General features: G+C 41.0%; 1 protein-coding gene across 1 annotated transcript in view; it reads right to left on the bottom strand.

Moving 5' to 3' along the window:
* Nucleotides 1-27,149, bottom strand: part of GLIS1 (GLIS family zinc finger 1) — a 177,742-nt gene that overhangs the window by 93,613 nt on the left and 56,980 nt on the right. The window contains exon 3 of the mRNA XM_056496986.1: nt 4,172-4,370. Coding sequence (XP_056352961.1) covers nt 4,172-4,370 — 199 coding nt within the window. The remainder of the gene's footprint in view (nt 1-4,171; nt 4,371-27,149) is intronic.

Here is a 27,149-nt window from a genome sequence, read left to right as displayed (position 1 = left end):
AGTTGGTCTCAGGGTAAACTTAAAGCACCTGTTTCTGCAGATGGCAAATTTTTATTTTAAAAAACCAAACCAAGCAGCATTCATACATTATTTTTTAACATTTGCAGAACCGTATGTCTGTAAAATATGTGGCATAACTATACTTTTATAGCACATGTTTGGGAAACCCTGCTCTGTTTGCTCAGTAGAAAGAGTGGTGTTTTAAACTCATTTTGAAAAAGGCTTTACAACATGCCATGCCAGGCACAGCATTTCCTATTACTTGGTTTCTGCTGTACGAAAACTCCTCTAAATAATTCAGTTTGTATCACAGTTTAGTGGTCCCAAAGCCTCAGGCTAAAGTAAACTCAACACATTTCCTACATCATATAAAGCTAACCCAAGCTTTACATTTCAGCCTGTGATAATTGGTGTTGTATTATTAAGCTTTATGTAAAGCTCCCATCTTGCCAGAAATCAGTGAGAGAAGTTTGGTTTTTGACTAAGCTGGAGTCAGCGCAAAGCACCTGCAGGAGAGACACGAACATCCATGTCCTGACAAATACTAGGTTTCCAAAATCCTAGGGAACAGTGACCTGCATTTCCAGCACAGGATCTTACTCAGAGTCAAGCCTGTACTGATGTGATGTTGCGGTGCAGATCCTGAGAAACACACAAGAGAGTTTTGATCCACAAGGCAAGCTGGAGTGCCTTATTTCAAAAGCAAATGAGATGAGGGCACTGAAGTCATGCTTCCCATTGCCACAGATGTGTCTTATCCATTCTCTGTCTACAAAATGATAAGCACAAGACTGCTTGTGCAGATCAGAACCAAGTCCTCTCCAAGATCTGCAGTTTTCTCTGTAGCACTGTATATCTGTATACATTATACATCCTGTGTTAGTTAACTGCAGGGAAAAACTGACATTCCTTCAATTTCCTGATGCTTGAGTGTTGGGTTTTGAGTGATGTTGAACTTGCATTAATACAAAGTTCCTGTATTCCTGGCAGAACTCTGCCATCACTATTTTAGGGAAAGCCCTGCCCATTCCTCCATGTCCTGGGGGTGCTGAAGGGAGAAGGAGCATGAAAATAAATCCAATACAGGAGCAGCACAAGGTATCTGACAGCCAGCTTGCAGGATGGCTCCCCTTATACCCACTGACTCTTTGCCCCTGGCATCTTGCTGTTACACCCATGGAGCAGATTCCAGGCCTGGTACACACAGGCTGTGCTGGCTGTAAGAATTTCACAATCTCTGGACAGTAGCCAAATATAAATATATATGAAATAAAAAGGTAAGATGAGAGGGACAAAGGCAGTGCAAGGAGCACCGTGGACACACGGATCAGTCACAGCAACTCTGGGGGACTTTCAGATAAGCACAGACAGTGGGGTCAGCAGAAGAATATACCCCAAAAACCTCTCTTCAATTCAAAGCTCCATGCATCAGGGATGGACAGTCTAAGGGAACAGAATTGCTGCTTAGGCTCATGAAAGCTGAGTGTAAGGCCTTTGAAGAGTAACAGCAGCCTCTCAGAGGATACTGAGGCAGTGTTTCCTAAGAGACTCCCTTACGTGGTAATTGGAGCCAGAGCACGAGGCCAGTAGCACCATGCCAGAAGCGCTGCATTTCCCAACTGCCCTCGGAGGAAAAGATGACTGTATCTGAAATCTCCGGATTATTTACAAAACATACATGCCTTCAATTGCCACTGGAAATGTGCACCCGGTGATAACTGACAGTTTTCAGAAGCTGGAGGGGATTGTTCTGCTGCACATCCAGGGACCCTGTGCAACACTATCCGAGTGCTCTGATGTCTTCCCTGGGTTTTACATGCCGAGCACTGAGCGCAGCGTGGGCGGGTTCGCCCTGGCTGATAATGGATTATTTGACTAAAGGCCAACATTAGCTGTGTGCTGCCTCCAGTTGTGGTGAGGAAGGTATTGGGGCTTTTCCAGTCCCACACACATTGCATTCACAGATAGAATGTAGCAGCAATTACGCTGCACAGCTTAAAAGTTATTAACTAAGTGGGGAAAAGGGGCCAGGAAGAAGAGAGATCATGATTCTTGGACTAAGGCAGTCATCCCTAGAATACAGTTTCCAAAATAAAACAATTTCAGGGAGAAGTTGAAGGGGATAACAAGTTGCAGCGCATTGAAGCAGAAAAAGGACAAAGACAATCAAAACCCCAAACCCTGAGGGAGATTTTTGATTGCTAGGGGAGGTGCTCCCTGGTTTGTTTGGCGTTTCCTTGGATGTTCCATAACCTAGAAATGCAAAGTGGTTCAAAGTTCTACCCAGAGATACTGCTTGAATTTGTGTCTCCCTTTATTTCTATGCTGGTCATCAGAGCTGGGCAGAACAACCAAAGACAGTTTGCTCTGATATATATGTGCTCCACTTTCTGAGAATTCCAGCCCTACTTCTCTCATCCATTTTCAGATAAAGGCTGAGATCTGGGGAGGGACAGAGCACCCTTGGCTCACATTGACTTCACTCCTTTCCTGGGTATCACTCCCAGCTCAGTTACATTTTCCTGTTTTCAGATTTTCATGGAAAGACCACATTTTCTGTTACTTGCTTGTCAAGAACCTTTAGCATCACGAACACCACGAACAGAAACGGTCTGAAACACTGTCCACCTTCTCTCAAATGCCAAGGTTTTGGCTCTGTGCCGTGTGTCTCGTGAAAAGACTGTGATATCAGGAGACACCGTGTCTGTGAGGACCACAAAGCAGAGCTGGGCATTGGCTTCATCTTGCAAATCCCATGCAGACAAATGCACTCTATTAGCCAGGTGCACACACAAGCAGAGCATGAGCAGTGGGACACAAAACAACCTGTAATGTCCTTCAGGGTATTCTCCAAACATTTCCAAGCTTAGAGGCAGCAGAGTCTCAAGGCTTTAGACCATGCCACAAAGCAGAGGGGAGGGAATCAGGCCTATCACCTGTTTTCTCATGTTATGCAGCCAACAATCCTTTATGTTGTTCTGGGAATCCTCTTCCAAATGGGGGCTGGAAGGGGTTCATATTTCTGAGGGTGGGTACTATGATGCCAGGTATGAAGGTATCTGTCATTTCCTCATTATAAAATTTACAAAAAGGTTCAAAAAGATCTAAGCAGAGTATTCTCTTCCTCCTTTTGTTTGCTCCTGCTCTAATTATCTTTGTTTCATAATTGTCCTCACTGACAGAATGAAAAAAAAAGGTTGATAACTGCCAGTCCCACACTGAGCCATAGAGAAACTAGGAGGGAGCAGATTTACATCCAGCTGCAAAGGCATCTACAAAACCTTGTAGCAATAGTGGATTATTTTGTTGTGGCATGGATATTATTTATCCTTTTCAAACAAACAACCAAACAAACATGCAAAAAAGTATTTCCACTTGCTTGTCACATTAACGTGCCTCCTTCTCCTGAAAACACATATGTTCTTACCCCACCAGTAAATTGAAAAGGAGAAACAAGGCATGAATATGTATAATAAAATCAGGAACAGTCAGATTTTCAAGACCAACCTGTAGGCCATATTTCCCCTTGCTGTCACTATGGAAATTTCAGCCTGATAGGTCCATCCACAGAGTGCCAAATATTCCAAGTACCTAAGATAAAGGCTGCAACTTTATTGAGGTTTTTTTCTTCTACAGCTCTTCAAAAAGGTCAAGACTATTCCTATTACATCCACTGCCAAAAAGCAGCATAATTAAAATAGATGGACAGATTTTAATGTGTAGCAGGTTTCTATTCACAATGGATGTCTGTTTAGGGTACTTGTTTAAAATCTGGTAATGTTAAATTTGTAACAACAACAAAAAAATAATGGAGTTCTGTGTTTTCATATAATTAATTTATAGCAAATGTTTAAATAGCGATTCTGTTCATAGCATATCCAACTACAGTGTATATATCAAAACCAGAAACCAAATTTTCACATTACAGCCTTAAAAGCAAATAGCAAAGATGTGGCTGTATGGGAACTCTGCAAGTACTTCATTAAGGGAAATGCTGCAGAAATAAGAACGGCACTGGCTTCTGTAGATTTGATGGTGGCATGCCAAATCACCATGTGGGGGACACTGGGCTGGGAGTCAGTATCATCCCTGCCTCCCAGGCAGTAATTTGGTGGCACCATGGCCCCGGGGTGGAGCCAAGGGCAGGAGCTGGTGAAAGCTGGAGCGATACCTGAGGTCGGGGTGCGCCAGGCTGAGCTGGCCCACGTGCAGCAGCCGCTCCCGGGACAGCGCGTGCTCCCGCACCAGCGAGTTCCCCGCGTGGAGCAACAGACCTTGCCTGCACACAGGCACCGAGCCACTCGTCATCTCCATGTCCACCATGTTCTTCTTCTCAGAGATCAAACTGCAGTGATTGTAGCTGCCGTTCACTGCCAAAAAAAAAAAAAAAAACAAAGATAAGGCTTGGACTAAGAACTCTCTCCACTGACAACTACTTTGTAAACTCATTTCGGATTTGCTTCCAAAAATCTCGTATTTACAATAAGGCAGTGGAAATGAAAGGTTTCACAAAAAAGCAAAATAATTGCCAAGGATTTGGGATCTGTGAACTGTGGTCGTTTATTTCTCATTGTACAGAAATGAAGCATCTTCTGGCCTGCACAGTCAGTTGTATTCAGTGGATTTGGACTGAGGTGTTTAAGATCACTTTGGATGCCTTTCAGCTTATAGTGGGACTTTCTGACTATCAGCTCTGCCCTGCTTGTAACCATGACATAAATTATCATTATATCCTCTGGAGTCTACAGCTCCACCAGGCTTTATTCCATTCCTACTCTAGCTTTAACCCATCATAACTTAATTCACTTCAGGGTTAATACCTACCTTAGCAGGACTGTATAATAAGACTTTTGACTGCTAATTGGGGCAGATGAATCACCTTTAAAGGGTATCTAAATACACCGCTGAACACTGTGAATAAGTTTTTAAAGGCCACACCACCAAGAGAAGACAGTAAATCAATCATATTACAATACCCCATTCACAGTTCCTCTCTTTCCAACAGCAGAATTACCTGGAATACAGTCAAGATGTATCTTCCCTCCAAAAGACTGTAGATCCCTTTTAAGTGTTTAAGATTTATACTGGACTTGTAATAAAACACTTTCTTTCATTCCCCAAATGACTCAAGTCTGAAATTCATTAGGGCTTTCTAAATATGTACTTTACCAATTTTATCATATTATCAAAACACAGAAACTTGAAGCTTCCACCAAAGCTCAGCAATACCAACTGCAGCACACACTGATACCTGTTTGTGTGAAGACAGAGATTTCCTAGAATAACATGAACACTATCCCTGTGCTGTCAAAAATAATTATCTTCTCTTGTAGCTGTCAAATCACAGAACACATTCACTCCCTGCAAAGGAACAGAACATTTACGCTAAATCCATGAAATTCTGTGTTTCAGCCAATTCATTTGCCTTCACAAAGTACCTTACAGATTCATTAGTAAAAGCTAAAAATTTCTTGCACAACAGTGCCCTGAGTGCAGCTGCACTTGCACCAAAGCCTCTGAAATGTGCTCGCCACATGTGAGCTGGAACAGCGATGGACAAGGAACAACACCAGCAGCTCATGGGTTTTTTCCCCCACAGCAAGTAAAAAAAGAACTGTGAGATTATCTCCAAGCACGGACAACCCAAATTTTCAAGTGTCCAAGCACATGTGAAAGCAAATTCATTACCTCTGAATAAAAGGGAAAAAGTCCACTTTACACCACTGTAACTGAGAACAGAATCTGGCCCTCTGACAACTGGCTGCTCTATACAATATTAATATCACTGGCTGGCACACATAAGATTTAAGCACTTTCCATGTCTGGAAACAGATCTCTTCTTTCACTGGTATCGAGGGGCCTTTAACCTACATTCTGTAACTTACCAATAACAGATGAAAAGAGCACACACTCCCTTGCCTTCAACCAGAAGGTTCACCCCGCTTGCACTATACCATAGCCATTCCATAAATCCATATAAAAAACTAATCCTAATTTACAGAGAGTAAATCTAATAAAAGCAGAATGGTTTCCAGAAGGATCTCATGAAGTGGAATCCATCAAGGTAACTTTTGTCTTTTTGTGTCCTGCAGTTTTGATTTATATTTTCACATTTAAGTGTTCGCAAGGGAACGGAAGGAGTTGATACAGTAGTATGCAAAGGCTGCAATCAGGCAATTCCTTCCATATGAGTAATCAAGTTAGTTCAGTTTTGGGTACCTTGCTTCTTTCATTCTGGGGTAACTGACTTTGGGAGAGTTTTTCCTTGATTTATGCCAGGTTAAGTCAAGTGAGAATTGGTCCCATGGACTGTGATGAGGCTACACACCTAAGGAAGGACAGCTCACACTGGTCAGGACCTACGTTTCTTGTTAGGGGTAAATTCTCCTAGAACAGAACAGAACATTTCCTTACACAAAGGTAAACCTGTTTGTCCAACAATGAGATCAACATTTAAAACACCCCTACTAAAGGGCAATAGCTCTCTTTCTTCCCCAGGGAACACCTTGTTTACCATTCAGCAAGGCTTCGCCCTTACTGACAAAATTAGCTATTAAGGCTAAGAAGATAAGAGCAAGAAAACTTACCAAAAGGGTAATTATTCAACAATAAAAGCATGCTGCAGTGCTTTGGAGTTTACCTAATTAAGACCAATGAACAAATAACTGAAAGATGTCTAATTGAAATGACTCACATTCGAAATAGAGACAGATTTGAAATATTTGCCTAACATACTAGATATCCCCAGAGAGCTGTGGGTTTTGCGGCAAAGACCAAACTAGGTCATTTGCCTTTTTTTTTCTTGCTGTTCATTCTCTTTAATTACTTCTTGTTAAAAAAAAAAATAAAAATTGCCATTCTTGGTTTTGTTTGGATGTGATGTCCAAAATTTACCACGACAACACTGAGAAATGGAACGCTGTTACTGGCAGCTGGATGAGTCACGTGAGACTAGTGAAAGACCAAACAGTACCAGATTTTCTCAAACAAGTGAAAATCATCCACGCTGGAAGAGGCCATCACATCCCTCCACTGAGAGGAAATTATTAACTCAAGAGCTGCCAGCACAGAAAAGCCATGGGGGAGAAGGTGCCATACCCACACTCAGCATCTCATTCCATAAAATGAGCACTCAATAATCCACACCCCAGCATGTTTGGAGTGACTGCCACAATTCCTACACAGTCAGCAATTTAAACCCATCCAGAGAGATGCACAGTACTGCTGATTGAAAGCTCTAATGAATGAACTGAGTGCTTCAAAACACAGAATCTTCAAAGTGATTCATGAAATAGGCCATTTATTACATTTTCAACAATAACAACAAAATCAACACTTTGCCTAAGCTTTTTATGCCTGTCATGCCATTCTCTATGGTGAATGGGAGGGATTGTCTTAATGCTGCGACCCCAAGCCTTAGGGGCTGAAAAGTAGCAAAGGAAAGGGAAGCAAAGGATGGGAAATAGATACTAGAGTTGTTCTTACACCCCTTGCAAGGCAGGCCCAGCTGTGTGACTGTGGAGACAGATTTTCTATGCCTCATGGAAAAACATGGCTTCTCCTTTGTTTCAATGAACCACTATGAGCAGGGATGTGAGTGTGGGTCTAAATTTTTTTATTATGGACACAAACAAGAAGAAGAGAAGGAAAAACATTTTAGAAGTAGGCTGGAGTGATTAGCCACAGACCTCATTACAGCCTTAGACTTTACCCAAATGTAACACTGGGATTTTCAGTGAGATCTTAGAACGAGACATCCTAAACAAGAACTTCCAGATCTTGGCCTAGAGATCCAAAAAGAAGGAATGTTCAGATTTTTTCTTGGCCAGTTTCTTCACAGTCATTTGCACCATCTCATACACAACAAACTCTAGATATTTGGGCTTTTCACCACTTCACAGAGGATCAGCACTCTGAGTCTCTTCTGTTGCTGTTTGCCCTTCCCTGAGGATTGAAATGGTTAACAGTAACAGCACTAAATTTTCACTGCTGCATTCAAGAGTTCCTATGTCAAGAGGAACAAAGCAGCTCACACCACACCCCAGGTTCACCCTGGATCTCTGTATCAGTTACAACCTGTTCACATTTTAAGGTCTGTTTCATACAGCTGGTAGAGACATGGCTTCATTTATTTATAATGCTTGATCACTGCCTTAATAAAAACACAGTGAGAGCCAAAACAGTGAGAGCAGACCATACTATATAGTGAGAGTCAAGTGAAGACCAAAATTGTCCTGCACTGGTGTTTCAAAACAGGGGTGGCAGATACTCTGCCTATTTCCATACAAATGACAACAATCTATAAAAGATTAGAATAAAACCTAGCACTGAATAAGATCAGAATAAAAAAAAAGGATCTCTTTCCTCCAAGTTTTTATGAACCATGCAAAAAAATCCTACAACAAAAATATGTATTTCTTTACTTTCACATTGATGTATGAGTGAAGACAGAGGGGCTAAGAAACCCTTGTAAACTAAAACAACCCAGATAGAGAAATAATTTGTCGAGTATCAATCTTGAAAACTCATGAAGGATAAATACAAGCCATGTGTGTCTTTCTAGTAAATTCTGGACCCTAAGTGTTGGCTACATCCATATTTGTTATTTCATGTTCAATTTATTTTTAAAACTAGTTATTTGGATTGCATTATATTTCTGTTCTGGGGAATTTATTTTTGCAGACTACACATAGTGTCTTAGGAGAGCGAATGTGTACGGTTGGCACTACCAAATAAAGCAGCATGGTTAATTTTATATCAGTCCAGCTCAACACAATTTGAAAACAGTTCAGTAGTTTACAGATCTGTAACCTTTTCACTTTCGAGCATGTGGATAGATTTGGCTCCCATATTTGACTTCATCATGGTATTTTAAAGGCAGCAAAGAAAACACAATAATCTATTACATCTCTCATTGCTGAACCAGCTGCAATGTTACAAAGTTTAGATTTCCATGTGAGACCTGCACAGCACTTTCTGAACTCAGCAAGTACAGCCAAGATTGAGGAAAATGCATGCCATGATCTTCAGTTTCAGTAACTTACAGCCTCAGAACTCTAGATGTGTAGGGACAGAAAAATTTTAGGCAATAGTGAATAAATTCTCAGAAAAATACAGAAATACACTGTCTACTATCAAAAGGAGTCTTTCTCTACAAGCAGGTTTGAAACTCAACATTCTTGGCTTCTATTTGGATCTCAGACCTTTAAATTATACACCCAAACAGAGGTGAGAGCAGACTGAAAATGACCATTGGATTCTTTTGTAACCATCAGGACAAAACCTTTCATAATTTGATGAAACACAGGTCTTGTCATTACATTTATTGTTACAGAGTCTCTTCAGCTTGGAATCACCCTTTTCCTGTTGCCAGGCAATTTGAAAAATATTGTTCTTAGCACATCTGGCCTTTTTTGTGGTCAGTTATCCTTCCTCACTACTTGGATTTTAGTAAGAGGGGGAAAAAGACATTAAATATAAATATTTTAGGAAAATATTAAGCTCAACAAACATTATTTTAATTAAAAGGAAATCTCCAAACCCTCCTAATGGGCACTTGGAGAATATAAGCTCAATGTAATGAAATTTGATGTGTTACTTTTTTTTTTAAGAAGATCATGTTTGGAATAGGTTTAATTCTCAGTATTTCTGATAGGTAGGATATCCACGCCCCCCAAATAATTGCCATTGTACTTTTGGTGTAAGCTTTAAGACAATATATACTGTTTAAGGTTATGTACACTCTCACCTGCCCTTGGCCTCCTTGGTTTGTCTTTTCTGCTGCTCTAAAAGAACACCACCAGGGTTTTCACAGCACCCTATCCCATTACACAGAGCCTGTAGGCTGAAAGAAATCCAGAGACTTTCAAGACAGATGTTCACACATTCTGTGATGAGGTACTTGAATTGTTCCCCCTGTAAAGATCTTTCATAATTAATTATGTGATTCCACTGGGAATCAGGATCTTTCCATACATGCACAGACTGAGAAAATCTATTCCTTTTCTTTTGTCCTCTAAGTCATTTAGTTCCCCAATAGCCAGAGCATGCCTACTACAAACTGCATGTGGGTTATTGCTTTCCCATTTACTTACTAAGCCCTGAACTTTTAAACTCCCAGATCTCCACCCCTCTATATTTTACTTAGCCCATTTAGTCTCTCTTTTCCATGGAAGTTCTAGCCAGCAGACCATGTAAAGAATCCACAGGGGTATGGACTCTCCCAAACATTTGAAACACAAGGATGTGCAGGGAATGAAAGCTGGGGTTTTGCCATATGGCACCTTGCATATGTCTTATATAAACATATTCCAAGAAGGAATTTTATGTCTGCCTGGCTCAGCAGTACACTAAATACATTAGAAAGGAAAAAAAACAACACAACAAAAAATATTTCCATCAAGATGTTGGGCTCAAAGTTTTAGGAGCCTGAAGTGTCACTAAGTCAGTAACAGCCACAAAGACAGAATCACTGCAGATCACTTGGAGTTACACAGAAAAATAAACTTTGAGAAATGGAGAAAACTGGTAACTAGAAAGCATTTTGTTCTTTTCAATGCAAGCTGGGTGGAGGAAAAGGTCTGGTGGGATGTGGATGCACATGTAGTCTTGTGGACGTAATTCTGATGCATACATTTGGAAACCAGTCTACTCACAGGCAAGAGACAGAAAATGAGTCATAACAGGAATCAAAATGCAAAGTTCTACAAAGAACCTGCCATATTGCTATGTGGTAGGAATGCTCCAACATGCACAGGGAATAAAATGGAGGGGAGTTAGTAAACCTGCACATCACTGCCAGCTATGGGCTGTCTTCCATTTGCTGGTCCTCCAAGAAGTGTGAATTAGGCTCCTTTCCTGTGAGTTTCTACTTTCCACTGCTATCTTTGCTTCAAGCTCACTTGTTGCAAGAGCTTCCACCATTGTTTTCTGCTTCTTTATGTAACAGGGATGAAAAGCTACAGTCAAAATGCATTTGGTTGCTGAAGATTACACATTCTCCTAAAACACTTGCTCTTACCAAAAAGGAGACATCTTCACACACACACAACCTCCATCCAGACTCACTGCATACTTCTCACCCCTAACAAGTAACTCTAATACCCTAGAAACATCTTTGTACTCTTACAAAGAATAATTCTTTACAATGAAAACTCAAATTGCTACCATGTAAGAGGCTGTTTCACCTACACCATCTCCTTGATCATTTAACACTTGATACCTAATACAGTAATGGCCTCTTTGCAGCTGAGAATTAACACTGCCAGAAAGAAAATTCAAGACAAACAAACAGTTTCCACAACATATGCTGAAAAGAGCAACAGCCTATCCCTGCTACTTTTCATTTGCTGTTTTCATTGTTTGACATTTCTTTTTGCCAGGATTTTGGCATTATTTCATGGCTTGATTTGAAATATATTTAACATCAAGTGATTTGCAATGTCGTTTTCTATTTTACCAGAACTATGCTTGGGACTAATTCTACTCCAATTGAATTTACCCTTCTGCACTCAGTGCCAATGAATGGGCCTCTTGCAGACTCTCCTCTGACTGCAGACGTATGCAGTGCCTGCTAAACATACAATTTAATGTATCACCAGTAAACACAGTCTGCTGAAGGACAGTGTCAAACATATGAGTTCTTGGTGCAATAAATATCTATATGCCATGTAATACAGGAAAAAAATCTCTGCTCTATGACTTAAGTGTAACTAGTTCAGGTGTCTATCCAAAATGGGGCAGCTTCAGACAGCAGCTGGGAGGACTGAACATCCTGATTGCATCCATCTCTTCCAAATGTCAGATTCTGGGGATAACCAAGGCATCTCCACCAGGACCTGTTCTGCTGTAGGGTTTTTTAGCAACTGTGGAACAGGGTAAGAACAAGGCTATTGTGAAATCTGCTGTGAAGAGGTGAAGGTACAGGGATGAAGAAAAGCAGAGATATGAAGATGAAGAAAAATTAAAGAGTACACGGAATGCTATAAAAAGGGAGAGTATTCTCATGGAATGGTGCTGTCTTACATGAACACTGAATAAAGTTTAGCTCCTGCTAGAAGGCTTCTGTGAATCCTCCAGTGATGACAGTGGGCAGTTGCTATGGATTAGGACTTTTGTGGAGTACTGTCTGTTTTTATTTAGCAATGCTGCCTTCCATAGACTGGGTTTGCACTTTCCACACAAGCCCTGTGAATAAGGTATCTCAGGGATTTCATGAAGCAGGGTATGCCAGTGAAGAAACAGATACAGAAGGATCACTGTAACCATGAGAAGCCTTTGCTCTGACAAACACATTATGCAATCATGAAAAACAGGGCTGAAAGAATCTTCAGAACATGATTTACTCTGTACTGTGTCCCTACAGCATAATCCAACTTAAGGGGGTGTTTGACCAATCTACTTCGCATGCTCCAGCAATTCCCCAGCATTTCCAGCAAAACTATTCAGTCATTTCACTTGACTTAGGAATTCTTTTCTTTATGTCTAACTTTAAAAAGCCCCTTAGCACAACTCAGTCTGTTACATATTGTCCTGTCCAAACTGGACACGGAGAGGAGTCTGTTCTCTTGCCCTCCATAGCAACCTTTTGTTTTTGCAGGCTGTCTCCACTCAGTCTTCTCTCGCCAGTGTTACACAGCTCTCATTATTCAGGTTTTCTTCTCATAAATCATGTTTTCCAGAGCTCTGATCTCTTCCCTCTGTCTCTCTTCTGAACTGTCTCCAGCAGCCCTTCTTCTGTTCTTTATACACCTTTTTTCTCCACACTTTTCACCATCAGATTCTGTTCTTTGCAGTTGGTAGCAGATATAGGCTTCCTTCACCAACAGCACTATGGCAGGCAGATCCAGCAGTTAAATCTTATCTGGACTAATTTATCTTTTTTCTTGGGTAAGACACAGAATAACGAGATTAATGAACCTTTGGCATGATGCAGTTTTGCTGTTGGTTTTTACTGTTGGATCAAACTGCTCTCTGAAAAATGCCTCGAAAGCCCAGAATGGAACTTATTAAACACACACATGCAGAAGCAAAGGTTTCTTCCACCAAGGTTCCCTCGTACCAAAATACAACTTAGCACCATAAAACACTAAACAAAAACTCTCAGGAATGTGCACGTATCTGCACAATGTCCAGGATCTGGTGTCAGAGAAGTCTCAAAACTCTAATCAGGGCTGACTCTTCAGATCTACAGCACTTTTTCTGCTGACCATCCCTGCCATCAAGAATATGAGAAAGGCATGAAATCATTCTAGCTGATCCAATCCATCCCATGGAACTGAAACTAACCCATTAATCATACTGTCTTTGAGCTCAGTTCTGTTCCTGTTTGGTTGTCAGTCAGGAGTCTCTGCTACAGGCAGTGAAATGAACAGCACTACAAAACTAGTAAAAGCAAGATCAGAGTTAGGAAGTCTTCCAGAACTGAGTATCTCAAGGTGCACACTGAATTCTGACATCTGCCTTTTAATAACAGTGCTCGATTAGAGATACAACGAGTGCAGCCAGGAACTCAGTAAATATAGTTTATTAACCAAAGTGAGCAGAGAGCCATGGGCAGAACAAACTTCTATTCAAATTAGATTTGAGGGTCTCAGATGGAGGAAATTTAGCTTGTTACAACTCTGGGTAAACACTCCACTCCTTTCCTCCTCACCATCACCTTAACACACTGCTAACTCTGATCGTGTGCATTTTTATGTGATTTTGGTGCTAGGAAAAAAAGGCTGATTAAGAGCTATGGAGATGATAATGTTCACTGCACACGAAGTGTGGCAAAAAGGTATGCAAGGTTCCCTAAATGTCAGGACCAAATGTTGTATAAAAACTGTTTCTAAGTGGAAAACAGAGCTCGAGGGTGAAGTGACTGAGTTTGTGTGTAGCAAGCATAGCACAGGAACAGAGTGAAACTTCCAAAGACCACACAGTTTACAGGCTGAGCCCAGAAAGAATGCCAGTGTGCCTGGTGCATTGTATTTTCTCTGGGGTATCTCCATCTAATTTAACCACACACTGTTGGATCTTGAGTGCATCTTTTAACAAGACATCAAATCTCACAGTGGAATCTTTAAATGATGGAGAATTGCTTCAGTAGCAGTTTGTTCCATGGTTCTCAGCATGAATTTTAAATAGCTTCAACTTGTTTGACTTCAGTTCAGCCACTGGGTCTCACATTATGACAGTGTGTGCTAGGTGAAAACACATGACATACCTGGAAACCTCTCCCTCTGCAGGTAACTCTAGGCTTGGTTCCTGATTACCTTCACTGATTAACTATCTGCTTTCTTCATTTTCTCACACTACAGTATATTCTCCAGATCATGAATAGTTTGTGTGAATCTTCTCTTAAACACAGCCAGTTTTTCCAAGCAATCTTGTTAAATTGTCAACACTAGAACAGCACAGCACTAGAATCAATAACATAAGATAGCAGCATTGTTTTTCTACTTCTGCTTAATATGTGCTTAAACACAGTTTTACAACTTCTAATGGTCTTTTAACGGGTCCTTTAAAAGATCTTTAAGAGGTCCTTTAAGACTCTCAGCGTTTTCAGGAAGGGAGAAGGATGGTTATTCTGGTTTTGTGCGTGACTTTAATACAAGTGTCTGCTAAGAAACAGAATAAAGTCACCCAATTATACTACTGTGCCTCCAAAGTTAATGACCCAGAATGAGTTCTGCTGTCGATGGGCCTAACTCAATAGGCACCACTGAAAACAATGGAGTCCCCTAGTGTGTGACCAAAAAAGAAATAACAACTTTTTAAGGAATGTAGCAACTGCAGAAGCTCAGTAACCACTTATGAAACTGGGGGGTGGGGGAAAAACAGTCATTTGAATTTTTTGTTTACAGGCAAAAAGAGCTCCAGCAATAGATTCAGTGAGTGTGAGATTTCTGTTATTTTAATTAAGCCTTTCTTAAGTTTGCCTTGTTTGGTTTAGCACTAGTTTTACAGAATAGATCTAAACTCTATGGCTAGGTTGCAAAAAAAAAAAAAAAAAAAAAAAAAGCAGACAGGGAATACCTAAAGCCATTTTAAAAATAAAGGAGCTGGAAGCTGAATGTGTGTGTCATCTGAGCTCCACACTAAGCCATGGCCTTTTACAGCTAAAATGATTGCAGACTGAACAGATTACAGCTCACAAAAATCCCTACTTACCTGGCAGAAATCCAGGTGATCCTGAGCATGCTGACTAAGAAATTAGCTGAGATTAAGGGGGAGGAATGCAACCTCTGGAAGTTCCCAAAAAGAGAAAACCAAGAATTTTTTCCTTCTCATTGTCAGCAAGTCAGCAAGAGGGAAAACATGAGAAGAGCACAGCTCCAAAATCACTCCTTGTGATACGACAGAAGCAAGTCTCATGCATTATTTGCACTGCAAATCATTAGCAGTAGTTTTCCAGAAAGCAAAGCAAGGAAAGAAGACACGAGCAGAGATGCTGAGCTGGTGGGAATTGCTCCCAAGTCCTGCAGGGGGGATCCAAGCCTGATCTCACAAGCACTTTCAGAGGGGAGACACTTAGAAAACACTAAGCTCTACTGAACCAGCTCAGGTACTGCAGAAACCAGTCTCACACAAGCAAGAGTGGCTTCCCAAAGCTCAAGCCTACATGCCCTGTACGTCAGTGCATTTCCCTCTTCTCAGTCAGTGTGGAAAAGTAAAGTATCGTGTTTCTGTGAAACTGAACCCCAGCCATGTGTATACAGCTAATGACTGGTTACACCACCCATAATGAACAGTCACGTTTTGCTAACTGCATAGAAAATAAACAAGCTAAAAAAGAAAACAATTATTGGCTTTGGTGGGAATCTCTCTTGACCTTCCTTCTGGACTCAAACTCCTGATGACTGCTATGCACTACAGTCACATGTAGCACCTGCTTCAGGTTTGCTTTCCCTTTAAAACCATTTATATTTCTTCACTCTCTGCTGCAGAACACCCATCCAGCAGAGGCCAGAGCACTGGAATTACTGTGGTCTGCTCAGGATCATCCTTGGCCTCTCTACTCTCACCTGACTGAAGTGCAGTCACATCAAAGGACCTAAGCCCAGCTTTTCCTTCTGGGGCACAGGCAGTGTTTGCCCAAAGCACACAGACACAGCGTGGCAGAGGTGGGAGGGAACCTTGTGCCCTCCTCCCCCTCAGCACCAGAGAGGGAAGAGAGATCTCACCCACACCCACCATGGTCTGCCCCTGCCACAGGGAGCCTCTCACACTTCCCCTCAGTGCTTTTAGTAGAGAAGGAAAGTTCTGCCTGAACATCCTCCTGAGCAGTCATCTGCTTTCTCTGTAGTCTAAGGCAAGCCCAGTGCCACAGCAATGTCTCCAGAGGTGACATGGTGACTGCACAACCCTGCCTGGATGGGATCAGGCCCATCCCTCTCTTCCAGGGAAGTAGCAGCTAATCAGTTATTTCAGTTACAGTTGGACTGGGACATTTTACAGGGAGCGGTGGACATAAATGGGGAGGGGTGGGAGGGAAAAAAAAAATAAGAGAAAGAGGGACTTACACTGACAAGTGGCTGGTGGGGATAATGACCCTAGTCAGAGTCCTTGTGCTCTTATAAAAAAGTCTTGACAAACCCCAGCATCTGGTAGTTCAGCTGTGGGTTTCCACTGTTTATTTTTCTATTCCAGTGCTCTCATCCCTATGCACTGCTTGTGCCTGGCTCTGTTAAGCATTCCAAGCTACAGAGCATAATTGAAAGAATAAAAACCCCAGGCTCAGCATCAGGCAGATGCAGAAACAAATGAAACTGCTTAAATCCTTCCTTACACTGATGAGAACACAGGCAATAATCCCCCAACACCACATCAGACAGGCAAATCACATCAGTGAGGTAAATGCAGACCAGGAGTGTCAGCCTCAGCAGACTCCTCTGAACTGGTGGCAGCACACATTGACACCAGGCTATTCTGTCCTAAGCACTGGGAATAGTGAAAAACCCAGTGATGCACAGGGAGAAGCTACTCCAGTGAACTGTCCAGAGGATGGATCCTATTCATTTCTCTCTTAATTTCAAAGAGCTTAGTTCTTTCTTTGTCTCTTCACCCTCTTCACCTTCACACTCCATCTGGTTTGTAACCTCAATTACAAATCCAAACATGAGCTTTACCCATGCAATAGTCCCTTACTGATAATCATCCACACTAGTGCAGGAAAGAACACACAGTGACAGTAGGTGAAAACATGCAAGATGAGGAAAGGCTGATGAAGGGAGTTCATATAAAAAAGAGCCTGTGCAGCTGTGATTAAAAGCCACAGGCAGTAAAGAGGAGCCTTGAGCTGTGTGTACTTGGCCAAGATTTCTCTTGCTCTCTATCAGAGCTGCACCACTGCTGAAGGTCTCCATCGTGCTGGACCATCCCTCCACCTGCACTGCACTCTGTTCCCACTACTCCAGCTCAGGTGGGAGTCAGGAAAGGAGCAGTGCTGAGTGCCCTGCAGAGTCTGGAGAGAAGCCCCAAGCTGAGGCTCTGCTCCTTTGGGGCAGAGGGAGAGCAGGAGGCTCTATCAGTCCCAAATATGCTCTGCACTGCGAGGTGTCTGTGCCAGCCCCCAGGGGGCTGTTAATGCCCCATTTGCAGGAATTCAATCTCTGAGAGTAATTTTTAACAAAATCTTTTGAGAAATGGCCCATCTTTCAGTCTAGGGAAACCATGTTCTGCATCTAATCACCAAGGCGGCTGGAGCTGCTAACTGTAATTGGTGATAATCACAGGAGAATGTTAGTCTGTGACAATTCATTTTCTGTAATTATTACTCTATTCTTCTAAGTTACCTAAATGCTGTGCTTACAGCTACAACAAGAACATTCCCATTGCCAGCTCTCAAATTGTTTTCACTTTGAGAGATGCATAATATTGAAAGCAGATGTACCAACTTGAACCTTTTTTTTCTGCAACATACTGTAAATGTTTTTAAAATGTGACTCTGGTACAATGCATGTCAAACAGTTGAATTCAAGGTAAAAAGCACTGCCAAAAACAGAAGACAAATGAAGTTTAAAATCAGTTTTGACAGATAAAATGGAGACACTTTGAAGCCATAAATCAGATGGCCAGTCTCTAGGAAGTCAATAATGCATGTATCTTTTCTCTATATTTATTATCCTGAAGATATACAGAAAAACAAGCTGACAGTAAAAAGCAAATTTGTACCTCAATGTCTAAAATACATTACCCAAGAGGCAGTGGAAGTATGAGCAAGTTCACCTCCCAATATTTGCCTGTTCAGAAGACAGATGAAAGACTAATATTTGTACATCTCAGTATTCAGAATCACTGTCTAAAATAAACATTTCAGCCTGATCAACTTTCAATAAAGTGCAAACCCACATTCACAAACCAGCAGATATCTGGACTATATTTTTTAACATTCATTATGAGCAAATTGTTGACTGTTTCAAATAGGGTTTTTTTGTGAACTTATGTTCCAGGAAAGAAAGGACACAAGGAAACAAATTTTGCTTGTAAAACCTTTTTCTACCTTTTCTGCAATCTGGTTGGTTATATTGGGTCAATCTCTTCACATGTAAAATGATGCATGCAAATAAAATCAAATCAAAACAAAGAAGGCAAAGCAAAATGTTTTCCAAGCTCTGCAACAGAGTGCTTACAGTGTTTATACAAATAGTAAAGTCTGGCTAAAACAAGCATCTGACAGCTCTGTGCTGCTTTCAGACACATGACTCCTATTTGCCCATGGAGGCAGAGCTGGGTGCCCAGGCAGAGCCCCAGTGAAATCCCCGGGGCAATGCATGAATACAGAGTTTTACTTGCACTCATGCCATTGCTAGATTAGATCTTGTGTGCTGTGCACTCCATTCCATGCTCACTCAACACGCTCCTTCTGAAGCTGAACAGATCTTGATATAAATTGTCCTGGAGGAATTAGCTATTAAAGAATACATAATAAACAAAGGCCCAAGAAACTGGTGCATTGAAAAATAACTTTCACCTCCAGGACTTTTTTCTTTTTAAAAATTATAAATTATATTCTCAACCTGCTGCCACACATTCCGTTTGGACACCAATGAACCCCCTAAAGAGAGTGAGGTCTCCCAAAATGGATTCCCCAGCATCAGTCACTTTAAAGATGCAGCTGGTGCTATGCCATCTTGTCTATACCAGATATCAGGGAAAATTCCTTCACCAAAAGGGTTGTCAAGCATTGAACAGGATGCCCAAAAAAGCACTGGAGTCACCATCCCTGGAGGAATTTAAAAACTGTATAGATGTAGTGCTTAAGGACATGGGTTAATAGTGGACTCAGCAGGGCTGGGTTAGAAGCTGGATCTTAAGAAGTCTTTTCCAACCTAAACAATCCTATGATTCTTTGAGCATGCTCTTGCCAAAAATGGTTGGACCAGATGATCCATGATGTTCCTTCCACTCTGGTATTCCATGGCTCAAAATGCAGCACCTGATAGTAAACTCAGCAAGATTTAATGAGGAAGTCTCCAAAGGCTTCAGGGAAATATCTGCCACAGCAGCCTCCTAAATTGTCAAATCAGGAGGGAAACTGGATTTGCACATAAATCCATCAATATGAATGTGCCAATGCAAACATTAGAATGTGGGAATACCACATGGATTCAGGACACTATGTAGAGATAAATACCATTACAACAATCTAGACATACAGGAAAGCTTGATACTGGTTCATGAAAATGGTTCTACCATTTGTCTCAAATCACTATTCCAAGTTTGAGATCACCCGTAGAAAAACAGAATCAGGACTAATCATTAAATCTTACCAGACTTATTTGAAATCAAGATTTTGAATTAAAACAGGCAACATTTTCTTTTAGCTGCTTAAGATCCCAGTGCTCCTTTTAAGTGATCTCATGCATTAGTTACTCTAAACTGGTTTTTATGAACACCCAGCCCTCACCCCTTGCTGCTCAGCCACACGAGGCTGTGAGGAGCCTTTCAGCAGCAGCTGGGTCTAAGAAAAACCAGCCTATGCAAAAGAACTTTGCATCCTCTGAAAGGCTATCCATAGCCAGTATCTACTACAATATCTATTCTCTCTCTTTGCTTTGGCCCTGATGTGAGGTGGTGTTGGTTCTTCTCCCAGCACAGGGCAATGGACATCAGGGATTACCTCTAAATCAGTATGCACCATCACTGGCTCTGGTAATTACTGCCAAATTCTCCTAATCCACAGAAATTAGCATTTAAATGACAGTGACTTGAGTTTTAATCCTATCACACACATCTCTATGTCAGTTCCTTTGGAATTCAACAAAACACAAGCCATGAGGCTTGTGAAAGCCTGCATAAATCACCTGGAAGAAGAGGGAAGACACTGGGACAAGCACAACTTGTTTTCTAAGTAAGACAGCATTTCCCATAGTTTTTGGTACCACATTCTTCCATTCCTTTGGGTACTATGTTTAAAATAAAGCTAGGATTTTTGTCAATGCCAGGTTTTCCTTTGTGAGTTCTTATCCTACAGTTTATGTTATTTTATGGATCACTGAGCTGCTGTTCACAAAACCAGCCCTGAACAATATGCTTTGTAAAATGAAGAGAATGCTCAAAGCAACCCATTCATCACAAGATCTTGCACCTTGCCCACAAAACACTGCAAGTACATGGGAGCACGAGGAAGGCAGCAGGGCCCCATTTCATTAGTATCAAAATTAATCACTCTGCAACATGGAAACCTGTTGGTTTAAGCTACTTTATAGATACAGCAGTCAAGGACAAAACGGGGAACAAGAAGTGTTCCCTCTCTAAACACTGTTGCTTAGAAACCCTGTATTTTTAAAACCCCAGCACTCTAAATTCAGCACTGTCTGTCAGGATGGGATTTTAGCACAAGACATGAAGGTATTTTGAGGCCAGTTTCCTAATTTGTATTGTACCACATACAGAGTCATTTTTCATAGCAATACAGTGACACTATCAATTGGGATAAGGAAACTGAGTATTTGTTCATTATTCATATTGCCACCTTGCCTGAAATCTCTGCCATAAAGTCAATTAATTTTCTTCTGCTAGTGATGTGCAAACAAAACAAGACAGACAAGCCTTAACTTCACACAATGTACAGAACAGGAGACCAAAAAGGATACAAAGGAAAATGCATCTGAAAAATAACATAAGCACAAAACTTAAAATATTAAATAAACAATAAAATTAACCAAAAATTAACAGCAGTTATTTGATTTTGCTAGAATAACTTGCTTGAAATGCACGTTTTGTTCTTAGAAAAAACAAATGGCACAAATGTAGCTACACTCTGCTAAGTGGTACCTGACAGCTCACAGGATGCTGCTGAAGCACAGACACATCTGTTTGTAGTATCTTTGTTGTGTTTTATTATCTCAATCCTGCCACACTACTTCCTTGCCTCATACATTTCTGAAGTTTAGAAGTTTTATTTATTTATTTAGAAGACCCTTCAATTCAAGCAGTTTGGGGTTGCACTAGGGAAGAAGTGATTTTTATAATATTAAACATAGTTTAATACAACTGTATTTTTGCAGAGATATGCAAACATCTGGGAATGAGATTTACACTGATAATGGATTTTTGTAAATGAGAAACACTGGACAAAGTTCCATCTGAAAGACAAGAATGTGAGGCAGAATCAAGAAGTTAATTCTGAGCTCTCAGAGTCTTAATCTCCATGTTTTTTATTAGAAACTAATTGGGAACAGTAATTTTAAATACTTAGCAAATCAAATCCTGACCTTGCAACTAAAACCTTATCTAAAGTCTGTGAGTTTTTTATCTAAGAAACAACAAAATCAGTAATGACTAGAGGGACTGGGTTTTCATTCTTTGAGTCTTACCTTGACTGCACCTATTTTAATTATCACTGTTTTCCCCCAAGCACTACCACCCACCACAGACCTTTGGTCACATCCCAGCAACATTTCTTCACGCCCTTGTAACCTCTCAGGCCAGGCTGTGCTATAGAATGTGTATAATATACCATTCCCAGCCCTAAAGGATGCACCATTCTCACAAGGATAAACTCAGCTCTACCTATAAATGTCCCTTCTCCTCCCAATCCAAAGGGATGGCAAGCCTTGCTGTATTGCCAGGAAAACATCACGTCTCCAAGCTGACACTGACTGTGACCCTGACCCTCTAAGGCATGTTACATCTTGTTCTCCAGCCATCAAGTTTTAACATCTCTTGTGTAATTCACAAAACAGTGATGCTTTCAGGAGATACCGAAGGGCACGGTTTTATTGCAGTGTGACGTACCCTGGAATCAATGGTGGGGCCTCAGCTTAAACAAAACAATGCTCTTCTACATATAGTTTATAGGGCTTAGCACAGGGGCTCTAACCTTACATGAGTGTACAGTGTGCCATGGACATTTCTGAGCATTTCACTGCTAAAAGTTCCCTAACGATTCTCCACTGAAATGCTGGTGTTTACATGAACAGAGCAATGCAAAAAAAATCTGCAAGACAAAGTCTGTCTGCGTTCTGCAGCAACAGCAGTCATCACCACTGTGGGGTTTTAGTTCTCTCCCTATGGTGAACTGCTGGTGACTTCTCTGCTGATTCTTTAATAAGAATAATGGAAGATAAATTTACAATCAGTCAAGGCAGTCCTTAAATATTATCAGGCTATTTTTCTGAGAAAGCTCAGTTGGGTTATCTGACTCTAAACTTTTCATTAAAATTGCAGATTGGCTCGGTGACCAGAGTAAGAGTTTGTGTAATGATTGCCTTTTATTGAAAGCAAGTAGCAACAACAGACTCATATATAAATGTAACTAAATGCAAAATAAAAAGAATGCATCATGCCAGAAATTACTTCTTTTTCCTTAGGTTTTCATCCTGACAGCTTTTTCGTAGCTTGGATAAATCTAGTCTGAAGATTTATTTTTTATTAACTTAGTTGAAGTTCAGCAAGACTAAGTTTTTTTAACACAGTCAAATATTCTTGAAAAGATACTTTATTTGGAGAAAAACAATTTGTAATTCCCCAAATATTTTCAAAATCTTCAAACCCACTCATAATTCTTAGCCAAAGCAAATGGAGCCAGAAATCCTCAGATGCATCAGTACTGTTGCTGTCCTAACTCATGCTTTGAGCTTGACAGGGCTTGCAAGCACATCAACATTGAACAGCCAGGTTTGGTAGGAAATTAAAATCTCAGGCACCAAGCTCCACATTCCACTGCTATTCCTTCTGGATGCTCCTGGATGGAATTAGTGTTACTGGATGGTAGGATACCAATTCTTGATCTAAACAGCAAACAGAGACCCTACTTATACAAAGTATGTGCACATGAAAACACAATTAAGTACTATTTTCACAAATTAGCTTTTAAACAAAACTCTTAACTGCTGTTGTGGAAGATTACACTTCTTTATAAGAAGAAATAAATAAAACTACTGTAGGATCACTTTAATTCATGATATTACAGGAGCAAGAAACAACCTCTGTCTCAGTGACCTACACCCAGCAGAACAAGGAAAGCAAAAGGCATCACAGGTTCTTCCAACTGCAAGTTCTGTAAATGTGACTGTCCAATACAAACTCCAACAGATTCCAGCAACTTTATAAATTCCTCTAAGTTTTACTGCATCACCTCAGTGCAGGAAACACCAGTATATGCCAATTAACAAATATGACAGATAGGACTGATATGTTTTCAGGGGTTAATGAAAGTTATCTTCCATATAGTCCATATATTTTACTATCCTTTCAACAATGGCCCTTTATACTCTGAATCTTTCAGGCCTCCCTATCAAGTTCAATACTTCCATCTCAGCTGATGTATTTTATTGTTGTTTTCTTAGGATACCTTAATTAAGGTAAGGTTAGGGCACTTTTAGCTTTTCCTCCAACAGTATATGATTTATCTAAGACAATGTGTATGTGTACTTGAAGCCTGGAAGGCGGATGGTTCTTGGATTATAGCAAAGACAGAAACACTGGAGCTGGTAATTCATATTTTGGATGGCCCTCAGGCAAGTCATTGAGTTCAGCCTGCACTTTATGGCTTTCTGGTAAAATGGGAGTAACAGCATTTCTGTATCTCATAGGGATACTAACAAAATAAATATATTAAAGACTGAGAGATACCTGAGTTCTGCAGCACCATACAATTGCCCTATATAGAGAAGTTACTGTCAAAACACTGCTGTCTGGCCACCCCCATTTCAATGCTTTATGTATTTGCTGGCAAGACCTAATATGAAGCCTTCACCTAAAGTACCTTAAAATATAGCCAGAAAACACACAGGGGATTGCATGATCTTGGTCAGGAAGAAGTCTGAATAATTCAAACAGGCTCCAGAATTGCAGAGACATATATATTTTTGGGATACTCACTGGAGCTAAGCCTTAAACTCTAAACCTCTAAGCCTTTGCTGTCACTGCCAGACAGGAGGAACCTTCATGGTTAATTTTAGAGCATAGGAAAGGATCTTCAGAAGCATCCCAAGGAACCATCAATTCAAGTGTCCCCCACAGACATGCCTCCTATAACAAATCAACTGATGCAAAGGGAAAGGGAGAAAGCAAGCTCTTTGGAGTAGGCTGCTGTGTTTTTTACAATCTGTCTTCATTTCTGGCAAATTAGCTCAGACTGCACTGCAAGGCCCACTGCCCAACAGATCACCCATCAGAGAAAGGAAAGGTAGTCAGAGCCTTGTCAGAGCACAATTCAGTGGGGCTTTCTGGGGCAAACAAGTTTAGTGCTCAGAGAATAGAAAGATTGAAAAATGCTTTCTGAGAATTACATTTTCGATGGGAATGAAGTAATACTCAAGCCAAGGAGCAGCCAGAAATCAGGCACAGTGCAGTTAGTCCAAAGCTCAATCAAATCTGAGACCTGCCTCTATGCAAAAGTCCAGCTTAAGACAATAATTTAACACATTTTCTTGTAGTAATTAGGTTTCAGTCACTTCCTATTCACCTTAAACTGTGGCCATTTTCACTGTTGCATTGGCAGGGAAAAACAACAGAAAGGGACAAAAGCAAGAAAACCAAGAGGAGCCCTGGAGTCCCTGTCACCACTTTCTCCCTCCCTCGCTCTCCCCAGCCTGTTTGCTGTTGGGCCATCCCAGCCCTCCCATCCCATCCCTCACACCCTTATTTCCAAGGCCTCAAGGCCTGTCATCACCAGGGAGGCAAACTGGCACATCCCTCCCTCCAGCCTGCCTTGGGCATCTGGGATGTTTGCAGTTTCCACATCCTTCCAAATGACTGCTGCCAGCAGACCCTCACAGGAAGGAGGAATGGCTGCAGGGTACATCCTGCTCCAAGAACAGGGATATGCCAGGCCAGAGTATCTCATCATGAAGCTGCCAACAATCCTTTACTGTTCTGGATTCCAGCTCAGGAGAAAGCCGAACACCTCACTCTAACACACTTTCACTCTTAGGCCAGGACTGGGTGTAGAGATCTTCAACATGACATTAGAGTAGGTGGGAAGAGTTTTCTCCAGACTCCAATCTCCACTGGAGACTTGGCAGTGCTCATGGAAAGAAAAGACTTGCTTAGAAAGGAAGATGCCTTTCTTCCCATTTCAGTTCCCTTCCTTCTGCTTCATCCAGTTTAGAGGACTTATGTGATTTTGGGATCAACACTGAGTTTCAGATAGTGTGTTCTTCTGGAGAAACACCATAAGGAAATCAGGCAATCAAGTCAGCAGAACCCAAACCTAAGGGGAACTTGCTAATTTTTTTCTTCTTCTTTTTGAGCACTCAGAAAAGAAAGAGAAAGATGTATTTTCTGAGGGGAATGCTGTGATTTGAGCATAGGAATTAAATTGCCTAATTTTTATTCTACCAGAAATTCTCGGAGGAAAGCTATTTCTTCAATAGAATAGCAAGAATATTTTTGAACTTCTAAGGTAACTAACAGGGAGATACCAACATGCTCCAAAGTCAGAAAGAGATGAAGATTACACTGGTTTTGATTTTTTTTTTAACTAGGAAAAAAAATTACTATATTTAAAGTGAAATGAAACTCAGAAGATCCAGAATTCTGCCACACTGCAAGGTGGCAAGTTTCTACTTATCAACCCTTCATACTGCCTCATACAGGCACTTTCCTGAAGTAAGTGCAACCTAATTTAAGGTAGCTTTCCTTTCAGAAAGAGAGCTGAAGTACCTTTCACTGACAAGGAGGTGCTGCAGGGAATGATTGTGCATGTGGTTACCCACAAGTGAGCAACTGACACGAGGTGATTTGTTACTCTCTAGTAATTTATCCTGATGCCAGAGCCCTGAGGCCCAGTGCCTCCATGAACACATCTGCTCCTATCCACAGCCTCTTTAAAAGAGCCGAAACATCAACACAATAGTAATTTGTCTCCTAGTAGAACCAGAGACATTTATGCACCTCAGGAGCAATGACTGGACACATGGAATGGATATTCTTGGAAAACCTGTAAAGTTCAGAGAAAATCTTGGGGAGGAAATATTGTCTGTCCAGCCATTCTCATGCTGTGCTGTGTGAGACCGCCTGACCTACCCAGGATGGTTCTGTGGATCCTGTTGATCAGAACACAGACCCCAGAACTTCTGTTGGTGGCTGTCCTCCATCTACTGATATACAGCACAGCCCAGTCAAATCCTGCTGCTGGGAGATCATGGGGCAGGTTCTCAGCTCATGCCATCACCAAAATTCCCTGCACTCCAGCACTGACTCCAGGTCCTTTTGCAGAACCATTCAATTTTAGGGCCAATGTAATTCAGCTTTCATCTCCTATCTGCTGGTTGCAGTCTCATGTGGCTCCTGACTGTTCAATTCTGTGATTTCCCAAGAATCTCCATTAGATCCAGACTGACCTGAAGGGTCATACACTACCAATCAGCCAAAACCAAAGCCCTGAACCAAACAAAACCACCATTTTTAAAAGAAAGGACAGGTTTGCTTACCCAAGTTCAGACAGAAATACAAGCTCTTCACATTCCAGGACAGCCTCTCAGGATTTTCCATTTTCATTTACATACCTTATAAAAATAGCCAATGTTTCATGATATATACTAACAGAATTAGTCCCTGAGGACAGATGCAATTTTTGTTTACATGGAAAACCTGTCATAGGCATTAAGGGATATATGAGTGTTACTGTTAGCTGTTTGAATTGTGTCCAAAGAAAAAAATTAACTTTGTAATTAAAAAAACAAATCCTGCCTGAGGCTAGGCAAGGAAAC

This window comes from Oenanthe melanoleuca, chromosome 8 (genome assembly GCF_029582105.1).
Source record: "Oenanthe melanoleuca isolate GR-GAL-2019-014 chromosome 8, OMel1.0, whole genome shotgun sequence".
NCBI classification, from domain to species: domain Eukaryota; kingdom Metazoa; phylum Chordata; class Aves; order Passeriformes; family Muscicapidae; genus Oenanthe; species Oenanthe melanoleuca.
Note: the sequence above shows the minus strand (reverse complement) of the source record. Positions and strands in the feature narration are given on the sequence as shown.